Genomic DNA, 15,994 nt, shown 5'->3' on the forward strand with positions numbered 1-15,994 from the left:
CCATGTGACTAGGATAAAACTAAAGTAAAATTTGTAGTTTTTAAAAATGACAATATCTACATATAACATCGATGAAGCACCCCGCTGTTGATTAATATTTTCTTTGGTGTTTGGTGTTGTTATTTCTGTATACTTTCCTAAAGGTAGATTGGCCTCATCCCCAATCTACCTTTAGGAAAGTATAGTTAAACTGAGAAGGCTGATCAAACACCAAAGAAAGTACCGTGGTAACTGTAGGTGGCCACCACAAGCTGTTCCATCACCCTTGAGTGGAGAAGAACTTCCAACTAAGAACCTCCCAACAACAGGCCATGCCTGGTTTTCGTTTTAAGTGGAATCACCACCCCCAGCTGAGCGTAGTCGTTTGATAAACGTTTCTGGTAAACGGCTCTACCTGACCGATAGCATCAAACCCTATGCATCTAGGTGTCTCACTATCAAGCCACGACGAATCCTACCAAATAACAGCCATAGCCTTGGACTGCCTTGCTTGTCCTCGTACTTCAGTAGGTCATGCCACCTTCCCAATCTTTGCAGACAGTATCTGGTTCACTGACCCATCTGTGAAACTAATCGCGAACCCGACGTCGCCCACTGTTGATTTCCTTTATCAATTCACGAATACAGCTTGTGCTTTAGGCAGTTTGCCACGTTATCTAGGCTATCATTGTTTTGCTCCAGGAAACCCCCTTGATACCAAGAAATGGGAAGGGTATTCAAGAGCAATCATAGGATGTAAACGATTGAGAAAGAATTACCAGTGAATATGAAACTCAACTTTTCAGGTTGTGCCCAATACCACGGGTTATTTCTGTTTAATCTCGATGTTTTGGTTTATATTATTGCTTTGAGAAGAGGCTATCGACAATGAACGGTTTCAAGCGACCCCTACTTTTCGTGAAGAGGGGTCCCGACGGTGCATAAGCTCAACCTTTCGGGTTGAGCCCAATCACCAGTCAAAGATCCGCTAGTCTTCATTGGATAAACAGCGTCCTCCTTTAGTTCAGAAGAAAACATCAACAGTGACTGACACGGGAAGACACGAGGTCGCATACACATCGGAGAGGTTATGGAAGTGTTGATCTAATTTAGTCCGTGACAGTGTGGTTGAGCCACGTACACATACCTACACTTGCTTTATATAGTCACTATGAAAGATTATACGCTATCGTGCATTATTGAAGTTTTATTTAGTAGTTCATACAACTATTAATTAATGTTATGAACAATAATTCAATTGCACGACAAGTTACACAATAAATTATTACTCTCGTGAGAGACAAATAGAATTTGTAATGTGACAGTTCTTTTGTCAGTTCTTTTTAAGATGAATGTAGTTTTCTGAATGTTTCTTCCGTACACAATATCGTTCGGACAGGCATTTAAATTTAAAATTAATTTCATAGATAAGTTCGTTGATTTTATCTTTTGAATTTTAATAATTGATTGTAATAAATTAGTAACTTTTAAACATTTACGAAGTTTTTCTTCAAAGAAGGGTAGAATAAATAAATGAGGGGACGGGAAAGAATGATGTTCCTAATGCAAGTTATAGCCGAGTAACCACGGTAATGCTTCCTTTACCATCGAACTAGTTTAACTGGTACTTACTCCGCCTGAATTAGCGTGGGAATTAGACGACTAAACTTTCTCTTTTGGAAACTTAACAAATCACTTGAAATCAGATCTCTTCTTTCTCTATTTTCTTTTCTTAAGACCATTTGAAAATTCGCCAAAACAACGTTCTTTTACACAAATCAAAAGCCGGATAAATCACACTGGGAAAAAATCTTGGCGAAGTCAAAATGCATAAAAATGCCAGAGAGTTCCAAGTAACGGATTGACAGGTCTTGATTCAGGATGGGATATTTACACAGAAGGCGGTGCAGTTGGTACCCTTGAGTGTGCAAGGTCTTCGTTGTGTAAACATTAACACGTCTAAATTACAAATGGCCCCTTTACAACAAGCCAACCTTGATTACATTCCCTTTCGCTTCAAACACTAACTCTATGCATGGCAAGTAGCCCTTTCTCGCATGGAGGAGGGTCGGAAATGTGACAGTGACCTCCTGATTATTTAAATCCACTTATTTACCTCTTGACCAGGGAAATGTCCATTACAACATAAAATAGACCCAATTAAAAATTCGTTGATATTTTTTGTGTAAATAAAACAAAAACAAATGTTGATGGTCGTAGATTAATTCAACAAAAAAAAGAAGAAAAATTCTATGGTCATTTTTTTGTATTAAAATGTATTTTTGATACTTCACTTTTATAATTATTAATTTACTTGAGGTTGTTGATTTTAAAAAACTTATATAAGAGGGGGGAAAGTTCAAACAGCATTTAAAGAAATTGAGTTTGGCACTTTTAGGTAAAATACTATCTCTCTTTAAAAAACAGGAGGCTATAAGGGAACAAACTATGCCCAATATTTTACTTTATTTATATTAGTGATTTTTGGAAAATAATTGGCAGAAATGTAGCAATGTTTCCAGATGGTAAAGGGGTGACATAAACAGGACGTCAATTATTTGTCCAAATCTTCGAAAGATTTGTAACCAGATAAATGAATGAAAGAAAAAATCGATAATAGAAATAGATAAGATTTTACAAATACTAAAATAATACAATTTGTCCAAAANTATGCCCAATATTTTACTTTATTTATATTAGTGATTTTTGGAAAATAATTGGCAGAAATGTAGCAATGTTTCCAGATGGTAAAGGGGTGACATAAATAGGACGTCAATTATTTGTCCAAATCTTCGAAAGATTTGTAACCAGATAAATGAATGAAAGAAAAAATCGATAATAGAAATAGATAAGATTTTACAAATACTAAAATAATACAATTTGTCCAAAATAAAGCTTTTCAGGACACTACGTACGCTGGTACTATGGTTTAACATAGATCTTAGGATCCTCAAGGCTAAGGAGTAAATCAAAAAACTGCTGCGAACCTCAGTGAAACCTTTGTCAATGAAAACGTCGCAGCTACGAAACACCTACGACCGGAGTACTGTTGGAACGTTAAAAATCTGCTGTTTTGTCTAGTAAAATATTTTACTGACTTGTGTGGTGTTTAGTGACCGTTAGTTAAGCATTATTCGGGAGATCATGAGATGCGGTCTGGTGTGAAGTAGGTTTTAGAAAAACATTTTTTTTATCGTGCCAACCTTTCGATCTTTATTGAGATCATCGTCAGGGCGTAGGATTTATAAAATTTATTTATATTTTACAAATACGTGTAGAATGTGAAAAAGAGATCGTATATAAACAATGCTAAAATTTTTAGATTCAATCAATGTATTTGTACTTACTCAAAGTGTTTGTTTTCTGTGTAGATATTTCAGTGTTGTGTGTCGTGTTGAGAGTGCCAGTGGGATATTGCTGTTTTTTGTTTACATATGATGGATTTTGAAGGGGTGGGGAAGGAATAGAAAGACATTTTTATACGAGGAGTCGGCTTCTTTGAGGTGAAAGGAGCCGACAATGGTAAAAAGTGGGTAATGTTTGGCCTGATTATCTTTCAGGACTATATAGACGGGGATAATTAGGGAAAGGAAAGCCCAATTGTTGAAGAATTAGACTATGTAGAAATGTTTTATGTTTGGAATGTGATGATTGTTTTATATGTTATATTATATGTTTTGTCTGATATGATTATGATATATGTATGTTATTGATGGCATACACTGGCACTCTCAACTTGACACTCAGCAATGACACATTTACATAGAAAACAAACCCTTTGAGTGAGTACAAATACTTTGATTTAATGTAAAATTTCTAGCATTGTATAAATTCATTTTTTCCACATCCTACTTGTATTGGTAAAATTTAAACAATGTTTATAAATCCCAAACTCTGAAGATAATATTAATAAAGATTTAAACGTCTGCACGATAAAGAAATTGTTTTTCTGAAACCTACGTCACACCAGACCGCATCTCACGATCCCCAAATAATCATTTTACTGATTTTACTTTTTAATCATTTTACTAATGTGTAACTCTTACTGAATCAATGGGGTTATACGAATTTGATTGTTTTTATTTAAGATATACATCACTCTACAATTCATGGTTAATCTAAGGGCCCATTCGAAAAAAAAAAAATAAGGAGTTGTCCATGAGTGTAATAAAATATGAATATATTTTTTTCACTTTTTTTTGTTTATTTGTTATTGTGAGTGGCATATTTCTAATTATTTTACACTGACAAATAAATATTCTTTGATTCAGTCTTCTCCTCTAACCTTAGAATCAAGTTTAATTTTCTAGTCACTATTTCACAAAATAATAATAATTGTACACACACACNTATATATGTAACAGATATGTAATTTAATCGAAATATATATTATTAGCAGTAGTAAAAAAATATTGTTTTTGTTTGTAACAATTATTGATATTACTATTACCTGCTTTTACAGCGATTATTGATGATATCTGAAGTTAGACCACTTTCCTTGTTTTCCTAAAGACTTGTCTTAAATTTCACCTTTTATGTTTATTAATCATCGGTGTAAACAAATATATGAAAAAGGAATGTCAGGTTTAATAAAAAATATATTTTTACTTAACTAATATTTATATTATCATTTAAAAATAATTTATTTACATTTCTCATAATTTTTTTCTTCAATTATAATACAAGTTAATATAAAATATTTAACAGTATCCTCCCTATATTGTGTGAATAATTGTTTTGATGTAAACAAATAATCTTTATACACTTTTTTCCTCTGATACATGTAAAATTCAAAGAGTTTAAAATCCCTATTACCGACAGTAAATTCAAGTAAGGTTCAAAATCAAATATATTACAATTGTTATCTTCTTATTTATTAATATACAATTTAAAGAATATTTCCCCAATAAATTAAATTAAAATATTATATAAATGTATAGGCCAATATCGTTACAGAAGAGAGTCTGCGAAGAAGCCCTATAGCTGATTAATTAAGCCGCTTGAAGCTCCCAGAGAAACACATGAATGCGAAAGAAAATAGTTTTTAGACTATTCTATAAAAAGGATAAACATACATGTACAACTTTTACAAATATATTAAAAAAAATTCTGTTTGATTGATTCTGCCACATAAACGATTTACACTAATGACCAGGCTTCTAGAAAAGCTCAATATAAACTTTGATCCCAATTAAATACATACATGTACGTATATATGTTTATTTATTTATATATATCGTCTTGCTTCTTGGTATAGTCGTACAGAAACTGGAAAACTTTACAGAATGAAATGTGAGCTAGAAAGGACTGGAATTTGATGGAGAGAAATGAATAAAGGGTTAAATAATAAATGATGGCTGTTTGTTTGTATTTGTAGGGAAAAGGGCGCGCCTGGGCCAACCGGTATCTGTCAAAGTTGATTGCCCGAGATTGAGAGAGTCACTCGCAACCATTTTGTTTCCAATCTTCTCCCCCGCAGCTCTTCCACATCAACCAAATACAAACGACTTGAACTGGAAACCCGGCCGAAAATCCCACGAGCCGTTTTATATACAATGTCATGTATCCGAATGTTTAAATTATCCTGTGGGTCGGTTTAAATGAAAAATGACACCGGGGTAAGTCGAAGAAAATTAAAAGAAATATGGTTAATAAAACGGATAGGAAAATACAGTTAATGTGCACTAGGGAAAGTAAGAAATGCCTTAAGGATATTTTGTTTGAATTACGAAAAGCTAATTGCTCTCTTGATATTTCTTTCTTTATTATTTTTCCTTATAAACGTTTTCATTCTTGAAGGACGTATATTTTGATTTATTCTCTTCATGTCAGGCAAAAGCAACCAACGTCTAAATTTATAAATATTAATTAAATTTTTTTAATATGGCATGGTGATTCGTTATGCATTATAAAAGTCACTGGCCATAAAACCAAAACATGTGTAGAGCGATCTACAGTGAAGAAATACCTTAATTAAAACTATCTTACTAAGACTTGGACTTTTCTCGTTTGCGGAATTTGATATACCACACGACCAACAATCAATATTGGTTATTTTGTAATATTATTTTTAGATATTTTTTGAAGGTGTTAGTGAAATTTGTAAATGTACAAAATTCAAAAGAAAAAGAAAAAAAAAGGATAACTTTAACAAAGAAAATAGTAATATCCCATATTTTTTCTTTGATTATTTATAAAACATAAAAGTTGCTGGTATTAGTATGTAAACCAACTCTGCAGACACTCAATCTGCCAGCAAATTTGGAAAACGCAACAGTGGCCACAGGATTGGAAAAGGTTCCAATCCCAAAGACGGACAATGCCAAGGAATGTTCAAACTATCGCACAATTGCACTCATATCATACGCTAATAAGGCCATGCTCAAGATCCTACGAGCTAGGGTTCAACACTACGTGGATAGAGAACTGCCAGAAGTACAAACTGGGTTTCAAGGGCGTAGAGAAACGAGAGATCAAATTGCCAAATTTTCCTGGATTATGGAGAAAGCAAGAGAGTACCAGAAAAACATCTACTTCTGTTTCATTGACTATGCTAAAGCCTTTGACTGTGTGGATCACAACAAACTATGGCAGGTCCTTAAAGAGATATGAGTACCAGACCCCCTTACATGTCTGTTGAGAAAACTGTTTAATAGTCAAGACGCGACAGTTAGAATCGGATATGGAACAACTGATTGGTTCAGCATAGGGAAAGTAGTACGACAAGGATGTATTTTGTCACCTTGCTTATATAATATATATATAGAGTACATCATGCTAAATGCTGGCCTGGATGAATCACAAGCGGGAATTAAGATTTTTGGAGAAAAGATCAACAACCTCAGATACGCAGACGATGCCACTCTAATGGTAGAAAGTGAAGAGGACCTAAAGAGCCTCTTGCTCGGGAAAAAAAGGAGAGGACGTCATAAAACCTATCACTCCTTCGCAAATAAAATGGGAAGTCGTGGAAGTAGTGACACAATTCACGTTCCTGGGATCCCAGGTTTCTACAGCTGCCATGAAATTAAAAGATGCCTGCTCCTTGGGAGGAAAGCGATGGCGAACCTAAACAGCATGATAACAATAGAGACATCTCCCTGCTAACAAAAGTCCGCATGGTCAAAGCAATGGTATTCCCAATAATCATGTATGGCTGCGAGAGTTGGACTATAAGGAAGGCCGAGCGCCGAAGATTAGATTCATTGAACTATGGTGCTGGCGAAGACTCTTGAGACTGCAAGAAGATCAAACCAGTCAATCCTAAAAGATATCTACCCTGACTGTTCTCTGGAAGGCCAAATAATGAAACTGAAGCTCAAATACTTTGGCCACCAAATGAGAAGGGAGCACTAGAGAAAACCCTGATGCTGGGAAAGATTGAAGGTCAAAGAAGACGGGGATGGCAAAGGATGAGATGGTTAGACAACGTCATAGATGCAACGAACATGAAATTGAGTCAACTGCAGGGGACAGCAGAAGACAGGAGGGCATGACGGGACTTGGTCCATGGAGTCACAAAGAGTCGGACTCGACTGTGCGACCGAACAACAACATCTCTGCAGATAGCAGATTATAGCAAGACTAGATTTGTAAGCCTTTTCTTGACTGCACAATCGGGTATAATTCCTCAATTAAAATACTCGATATTCATTATTAGTAATTCGTTATTAAAGATAAAAATTACTCGTCATGAAACCAAAACAAAACTTTCAAATTAGTGATTTACATTGTATTAGTTTTAGTTGAGATCTTTTCTCAAGTGAACACTTGGATATTACTTTCTGACGACGAATATGCATGACGCTGTCCAAAACTCGACCTTTGTCCAGAGAAATGATAACGAAACCAATGAACTAATTAAGCTATTAGTTGATGAGTAAAATCATTAAGTCCATTCTAAAAATGAGAGCAAACAAGAGTATTTGACAATTTTCACAAAAAACGTTCCCGTTAAACCCGTGGAAAAATCAAAGTTTAACGTAACGAAAAGCGGCGTGTGTGTACACCTTCACTCGATCAGCTCAACCACAAAATTTAGATATATCTTCCTCACGAAGAAAAATCGATTTTCGTTATTAATAATTCGCTAATTAACATAAAAATTACTGTCATATAACCTAAACAAAACCTATAGAATGGAAATCAACAGAGCAGGATTACCGGAGTTATTTTAGTTGGAAATCTTTCCTCAGCTGCAGATTCATACCTTCCTCAAGTTAAATAATAATTTAAATTAATTATTCTCTTTATCTAAAGTCTTGATTGAGGTGAAAAGAATTACTAATTGAAATAATTAATAAGGTCTGTTTTACCGCCAAACATGTATGGATTAATAATAATGATATTCTTTATTAGTAATTTGTTATTTATTTGTTATACAGGGCAGGAAAATTGTTGTCGTAAAATTAGTTTGAGTTGGAAATCCTTTTTCGACTGCCTCTATTACGATCAATAATATTTGCACTTATTGTTTTGCGTTTTGTTGTTCTTAGTTATTATTTTTATTTTTATAGTTAACACTGTTTTGAACCGTAACGCTTCGATCCAGGTAGTAAGAGAATCCTTTTTTTTTTATTGCTGTTTTCATTCCATCTTGGGGGCATTATTCGAACTTAATCATTTCAATTCTTTAATTTTTACCTAATTACATCCTACGATTTGGCGGTAATATTTTATAAATGTTTGTAGAGTAATTAAGCGGTGGCATAGTTAAAAAAAGGGTAGGTAAATCAAAAAACAGTTTTATAATGCAAAAATAAAATAACACTTACATTATTACTAATATTCATTTTATTCATCATTGCTTTTATTGTAATATATGTCGTAATATATCGTCCGCGATTAGACCCCATCTCACGATCCTTAAATAATTCGTACATATTGTTTGTGTAAAATAAAAGTTCATTAAAAAAATTGAATTGATATGTATGCTAAACTTGTAATAGTTAACGTATTTTATTGTAGACATTTAAAAAATAATATAAGCACGCAATGCCACACGATAATATAAAAAAATGTGTGTGTGGGCTTGTGTGAAAATTTAAACGTGTAATTGTACATAAAGCGTTGTTAAATAAACATATTAAAAAGTATAATAAAATAAATATAAAATTATCCTTATTATTCTTACTTTCCCAATGATTTATAACCGTTTTTGTATGATATTTATCTAAAAGTTATAACATTTTTTGCAAATTTTACCGCAAAATCTGCCTACACGTTTGCTCCCGAAAACGAAATTCCAGAAAACCTGTTCATGTCCATATAAAGCAAATAAATAAGGGGAATACACGTCGTATCTTATGTATTGTCTTTCTTTTTAAATCCATTTTTTTCACACTTAATATACGATCAAAAAATAGTTTTTTTCCCAATATAATTTTTTAATACTGTGATTCTATGTACAAGAGAATGAGAGGGGTCAGAGGCGGGTCCCGTGAAGGGCTTGGAGCTTTCTCAAGTTTGCGATGGTCGTCCTGTCACCTGGGTCGAGCCGGAGGGCTTCCCTGTACGCTCGGGCTGCTTCGCTCGCTTTTCCGTTGAGATGAAGCATTGCGCCCAGGTTGCTGTGGCTGCTTCCTTCCTGCAAGAGAAAAAAACATTTCTTGAGCGGATGTAAACATCGATAAGTTTGCGTTTGTGTAATGCTATGCAAAAATGTTTTCTACTTGGAAAGTTGTAGGATTTAATATTCTCCGTGTTTGAAACGGCCGTTAAACGTGCATTAGCCTAGTTATTACAGGTAAGCAAGCTGGTCGTAAATTACCAACTATTCCCTTGATTTATATGATTTCTTTAAATAAAACCTACCTGATTTGAAACACTTGGACATTAAACTCTGTTTATTTCCCTATAAATAATTATTGTTTAAACAAACCTGATTAAAAAATTCAAATGGCGGAGAAACGTCTCCGGTGAAATATTAGCGCAATGGTTTTAGTTACAGCTTTGTCGAGATTGTAATTAGCAGATTAAATTTATGGTTGTCCGCTTTCGGGAAAGCTCACAGTTACGCGTCAATTTACTTTAGATTATTAATTTGAAGGTATAACTTTTTCAATTAAAAAAAGGAAAAATAATTTTACAAACTTTTGATCTTTCTGACTGCAGGGGCCATCCTTATCGATGGCAGTTATATTAAACCAATAGAAGGATAATTAATTAATATTCTCCTGTTTTATGCCAGCTGACTAAATAGAAAAGAATAATGAATGGAGAGAGCGTTTAATGTATGGTCGGAATACTCCCTTGTGCTATTAATTTCTGAACCTTGGTATTTCTTCCATATATTGTTATCCCTAATTATTATTAAGTTTTACATGCTTTAGTGAATTATAGTTTGAGATCAGAGAGAAGTAAGCTCAGGTATAAGATCAACTCGAAAGACAACAATAGTTCCTTCGTCGAATTTTTGAATTTAGTTCATAATCACGCATACAGTTCTCTCCCTCTCTCTCTCTCTCTCACTCACTCACTCTCTCTCTCTCTCTCTCTCTCTCTCTCTCTCACTCACTCTGTCTCTCTCTATCCATCCACCTATCTATCTCTATCTCGAGCACTATTGCATATTCTCACACACCCTATCTCACTGCCTCTACGTCTATTATTCCTTTCTCGTATTCGCGCATACGCACGCGCGCGCACACACAAATACTCACACACATACAGAAACACCACAAACACATACACAAAAACACCACAAACACCACAACACCACACACCCACACAAACACATCTTAATCTCTCTTTCTCTGTCTCCCTCTATCTTTCCTCTCTCACTCTCTCTCTCTCTCTCTCTCTCTCTCTCTCTCTCTCTCTCTCTCTCTCTCTTTATAATTCTCACTTTTTCTGTCCTATTATTTTTCTGTATATCTAAGTACCTTTTGAACATTCACAATATTATGCTTTTTTATTTTAATTATATTGATTCTCAAACTATTTTGATTAGTTTATTTTCGCGATAATTATATTTTGTTCTGCTCTTTCAGTCCTTTCTCCCCTTTCCCCTTCTTTCACCGTCTTTCACTTTATCTACCTATCTATTTTTCACTCACTTTTGAAATGCAAGCCTTGAATGAGCGTCGCAAACTGGATTGTATTTCTATATTCTCTATGTTGTAATAACAAAATAATAAGTTTGTGATAACAAAATTTCAAACAATTATTTTGCATTTTGCTATTAAATAACCATCACCTCATTCTTAGCTAATTAAATAACGATTTATGTTATTTTTAGCATTTGTGTGAAACATTTACGACATTAAAAATATTTTAAAGAAAATCAAATGGAGAGAAGATGTCTTGTTGGTATGGAAAAATTCCCTTCTTACTAAATTTTTACATTCAGGGTTATGAATGTATGGCGAATAACAAATTTCCTTAAAGTAAGTAGTTAAATAAATTAAATGGATAGAAATTTTGGAAAAAATTCTGTTTTGTAAATTTTCAATTAGACGGTTAACAAATTTCCTTATTGTATGTCGCATTGTACGTATTTTTGGCTAGAATTAAGACTTTTTCGGCAAAAACTTTTCTTCCCAGAATAATAACATTTTTAGGGATAAAGGTACGCTTTTTTTAAATGTTAACAACGGATTCAATCACATCATGAACAATGTTTAAAATAATAATTAATTTTATTAGGTTATAAAAGGTTTACTGCTTTAAATAGGAGTTTTTAGCTCTATTATATTTATTGCATTTTTCGAGGGTTTTACTATACGTTTTAATAGTTTTTACTACACGAAAATACTATCTTTAATGATCACCATCGTTATAGCTAGGCTTACTCTAATTAATTAAATTGGGCATTTCATTCAAACGGAATGAAGAGTGAAAACTTTTAATACTAGGTTGTCAATAAATAAGTCGTTTACTTTAATTTCCTCAAATATTTTACTTTATTGTGACTTTGCAATGTTATTCAATATTTAAGCCAAGCAAATGTAGATTACTTAAAAAAGTAGTAAAGCCTTGTAATGCATTTGATCTGTAATGCAGTTAAGTTGAAGTTGATCTTAATATAAATCATAATACACATTTAAAAAGACGTTTTACCTGCAATAATTTCAAGTGTTAAAAAATGAAGTGATTTCTTTAAATTATAATCAGTTTATCTCAGATTTAATTTAAATGAAAGTGTACCTTAAATTCTATATTTTTTGGCAGCTTTTCACGTTGAAATTGATTTTCACGATTAGTGCGGACCAATGAAACGAATTTTTTTTACATTTCAATGGAGTACAATTTTCTGGTTGAGACACGCGCGATTATCCTGGCGAAACTAGAGCGAATGTTTCCGGATGAACAGTGCTATTGATATTCCCCAGCAACCCCACGAATATGTGGAGGCGGGGACCGCCCAGCAAAATGTTAATTGCCACCCTCCTATGAATATCACAGCGATAATTTGTTGTAATGGGTATGCATGGGGGGAGAGACAGACTTGGCATATTGATGTCCGTGAAACAAGTACCCTGCCATCATTCCATCGCCCTAGTGCCCACTAGTCTCGCCTATTTACAAAGTACGGCTCCATAAAGTTATCTGTCCAGCAGTAAAGTTATTTCAGACCATTTCATATTTACAGTCGATGTTTCAAGTCTTTCGGCGATTCCGATGAATTTCCGATGTAGAAGTAATATCAGGAGCTTTGACTACAACCTAATCATAAAACGCAAGTGTATCCTTTCATCAAGGAATTTGATTATTGTACCTGGTTGTAGTAGTTGTAATTTAAAAAGTCGTCTTGTAGGTCCAACACCACATTCTCAAGAGAAGTGAAGCAGCACAATAAGTTAGTAGCTACCTGTATTTTTATCTCCTCTTTCTGCTTGCCATGCTCATTTAATCTTCAGTGCGACATCACGAAACTGTTGAGTTCCTACTTTTACTTTTAATGCATTCTGTATTATTTTATTTTCTTTCCCTCAGGAAGGTTTTTTGATTGTGTTCTTTAAGTGATTGCCTTAGATTTCCCAATGTCACATTATCTTCTTTTTTAGATGCTCGTTCATAGTATGAATGAACAACACAAGCTATATCGAGTCATTTTAGCTGTATGGCAGCCCATTTTTTGGACGGATCTCGCGTTTAGCTCCATTATAGATGATAATTGAATTCAGTGTGCTGATCAATGCTTGTCCATCTAATGATGTTTTTGTCTTTTGTTTTATATATTCAGATTGAGCTGAGCAAATTTCTGAATAGAATAGTCGTCGGGTTGAAAGATATCGGACAAGATAATTATAAGTCAGTACTAAGAATGTACCGTCTTGTGAACTAGATCCATCTCTGTACAAAATTGCAACATTCTTGGCGCTGGGCTTTTTCCTCGTCTCAACCTTTTTGGATGCTTATGCTGGTCTAGAGGTTTTGATGAAATGGAGCTTAAATGGAAGGAGATACACCCTCCTGAAAGAGAAATACCCTACCCTAATGTTCTAATGAGATGACAGGATTATACAATTCAATCGAAACTTCCGTTGGATTTCGATGTTTACATTTTCAAGTAAATTCTGAGGCACGGAATAGAATGGTCTTCGGGTTGAAAGATACAGGACAAGATAAATATATGTCAGTGCTAAGAATGTACCGTCTTGTGAACTAGATCCATCTCTGTACAAAATTGCACCTTCTTGGCGTTGGGCTTTTTCCACGTCTCAATCTTTTTGATGTTTATGCTGGTCTAGAGGTTTTGGTTAAAAGGAAGGATACGCCCCCCTGAACGGGAAAATACCCTACAATAACCAATGAGATGACAGGGTATTAGAATTCAATCAAAACATCCGGTGGATTTTGATGTTTACATTTTCAAGTGAATTCTGAGGCACGGAGTTGATTTGATCTTTGAACGAGAAACATTAAAGTGAGACCGTTATTTAAAGGTTTTACATTCATTGTATCTTTAACTCAACATTCTTTCTCAAGCTATTCATTTTTATCGTGAAAATTTCCATTTTTATTAACTCCAGTATTTTCTGAAGCATATCAAGTATCAAAAATCATAATGAAAAACCACATTCGAAGTATATCTCATGATAAATGAGATGGATGTACAACCAATTCTAGGTAAATAATGGAAAACAGATTAATTGAATTGATGAAGAAAAAGATTAAATGCTTTTTATTGTAATCCTGTTGTAATGTCAGCTGTTTGTCCCGTCCAACTACTTCACAAGACTGTTAGTATATACGAATCTATATGAGGGTTTAATAATAATAAATTTGTATAATTATATGTTCTTCATTGAGATATTTGGTAATAGGAAAATTTTATATTATTCCCTCTTTTTCATTACTCATTCAGTCTCTCTCTCTACCTGTCTATCTATCTATTTATCTATCTATCTAACTATTCCATCTCTATCTATGGATCTCCCTGTCTATCTATAACTCTATCTATCTTTTGTTTTGTTTTTACTTTCCCTTTTTCTATCGACGATTTCTCAATCTTACTTTTTCTACTCTCTTATTCTCTCACTCCTTATTTCTATAATATATCTAACTCTGTTTCTCTGTCTGTGTGCGTTTTGTAACCTTGCGTGTTTATTCTTCTCTTTTTATTTTTTATTTTTCTACTCTTCGCCTTTCTCTTTCTGTTTTTCTGATTCTCTCTCTCTCTCTCTCTCTCTCTCTCTTTTTGTTATATACTATTACCATATAAATCTTCCAAAATTCTTCTTTTCTTCTTTTATTCTTTCTATTTACCTATCAAACTGAGTGTTACATGCATATGCCATTAAGCAAAAAATAAAATAAAATTCTCTTTTTAAAATAAACGTTACTTTAAATAATTTTTTGTTATTCCGACTACAAAACATTCCTTATTATGGTATACAAAATTATGTTAATTCGTAAGAAAATACAGTTTAATAACTAATAATAATTTATTACATCCGTTAGTAGCCTTTCAGATATATTGTATATTAAACTTTACATGCTAAAGTTAGTAAAACTGATTAAAGCTAAAAATATGTATGTTCAATAATCATTTTGTTGTTTATTGCGTATTTATTTATTTTTGTAAAACCGAACTCGTTGATTGTAGGAAAGAGAGCTCAATAAAGCGTTTCAATTCAATTCTGTTTATCTTTCTATCTATGTATCGCCCTCCCTCTCTCATCCTCGGATTCGAAATGTTGATCAATTACATCTTTGCCAATAATCTGTTACAATATTTCTTCGTCCCCCATTCTAGGCTCATGGCTATTTTTGAAGTATGACATTGAACTTTTTTCCATAGACAATCTTTTACTTTGTCTCTTGGTACTATTAATGTTTGTGTTTTACGCTTAGAAACTTACATGAGGCCTTAAAAGGACCGCTTTTCTGTAGAAGAGCTCCGCCTCGTGGTTCCTCCCAGCGTGCCTGAGTGCTGTCGCGGCACCGACGATTGATTCGTACTGGTTCGGTGCCAGTTCGGCGGCCTTCAGGTACAAACTCGCTGCTTCTCCATGCCTCTCCAGTTCGGCCAAAAACTGACCTGTACCAATCATAATGTAAATTAGTTAATTTGAGTCAAAATCATATATAATATATAAAATCTAGTTTAATCTTATATGATCATTTTGGTTGGTCAGACCCAAAAAATGTTCGGAAACGACCAAATCATAAGGTTAGATTTAGTAATCAATCGTCATACTACTTGTTATTATTGTGTTGCGGTGTCATTAAAACTTACTGTTTTAAAAGACAAATGAAAATTTATTCTCTGTCATCTGAAAAGTATTTCCAAATTCAAAATATACATCGTTTGTATTGGATTTTTAGATCCGATAAGCTGTCAATTATTGAGTAGCCAAAGGTACTAACCAACCATAGCTTGAGTTTCGAATTAAAAATGTTCTACTTCTAGGAGATTCGGGAGGTTTTGCCTTGAAAAACGTGATCCTGTCCGAACCGGAAGTCAATAAAGTCTGGACTATAGTGTGGGTACGAATGTGCTTTTTCTATTGATTCGTCATGAATTTTATTTATATATAAATTATTTTTAATTTTCAGTTGCAAAAAT

At 33.7% G+C, this 15,994-nt stretch overlaps 2 protein-coding genes across 2 annotated transcripts in view; one reads left to right on the forward strand and one right to left on the reverse strand.

Moving 5' to 3' along the window:
* The first annotated feature begins 6,753 nt into the window (after window positions 1–6,753).
* On the forward strand, window positions 6,754–7,086 carry LOC106672144. Its single transcript, XM_014403322.1, has one exon. The coding sequence runs from the start codon at window positions 6,754–6,756 to the stop codon at window positions 7,084–7,086; it is 333 nt and encodes a 110-aa protein (XP_014258808.1).
* Window positions 7,087–9,029: 1,943 nt separating this feature from the next.
* The window catches only part of LOC106672155 (transmembrane and TPR repeat-containing protein 2-like), a 91,316-nt gene continuing 84,351 nt past the window's right edge, over window positions 9,030–15,994 (reverse strand). Inside the window, exons 7-8 of the mRNA XM_024225733.1 lie at window positions 15,288–15,466; window positions 9,030–9,565 (exon numbers count right to left, since the gene is read on the reverse strand). Of these exons, the coding sequence (XP_024081501.1) occupies window positions 9,404–9,565; window positions 15,288–15,466 (341 nt within the window). The 3' untranslated portion in view covers window positions 9,030–9,403. The remainder of the gene's footprint in view (window positions 9,566–15,287; window positions 15,467–15,994) is intronic.

The sequence above is a fragment of the Cimex lectularius genome, unplaced genomic scaffold (genome assembly GCF_000648675.2).
Source record: "Cimex lectularius strain Harlan isolate CLEC.00 unplaced genomic scaffold, Clec_2.1 scaffold90, whole genome shotgun sequence".
Taxonomy (NCBI): domain Eukaryota; kingdom Metazoa; phylum Arthropoda; class Insecta; order Hemiptera; family Cimicidae; genus Cimex; species Cimex lectularius.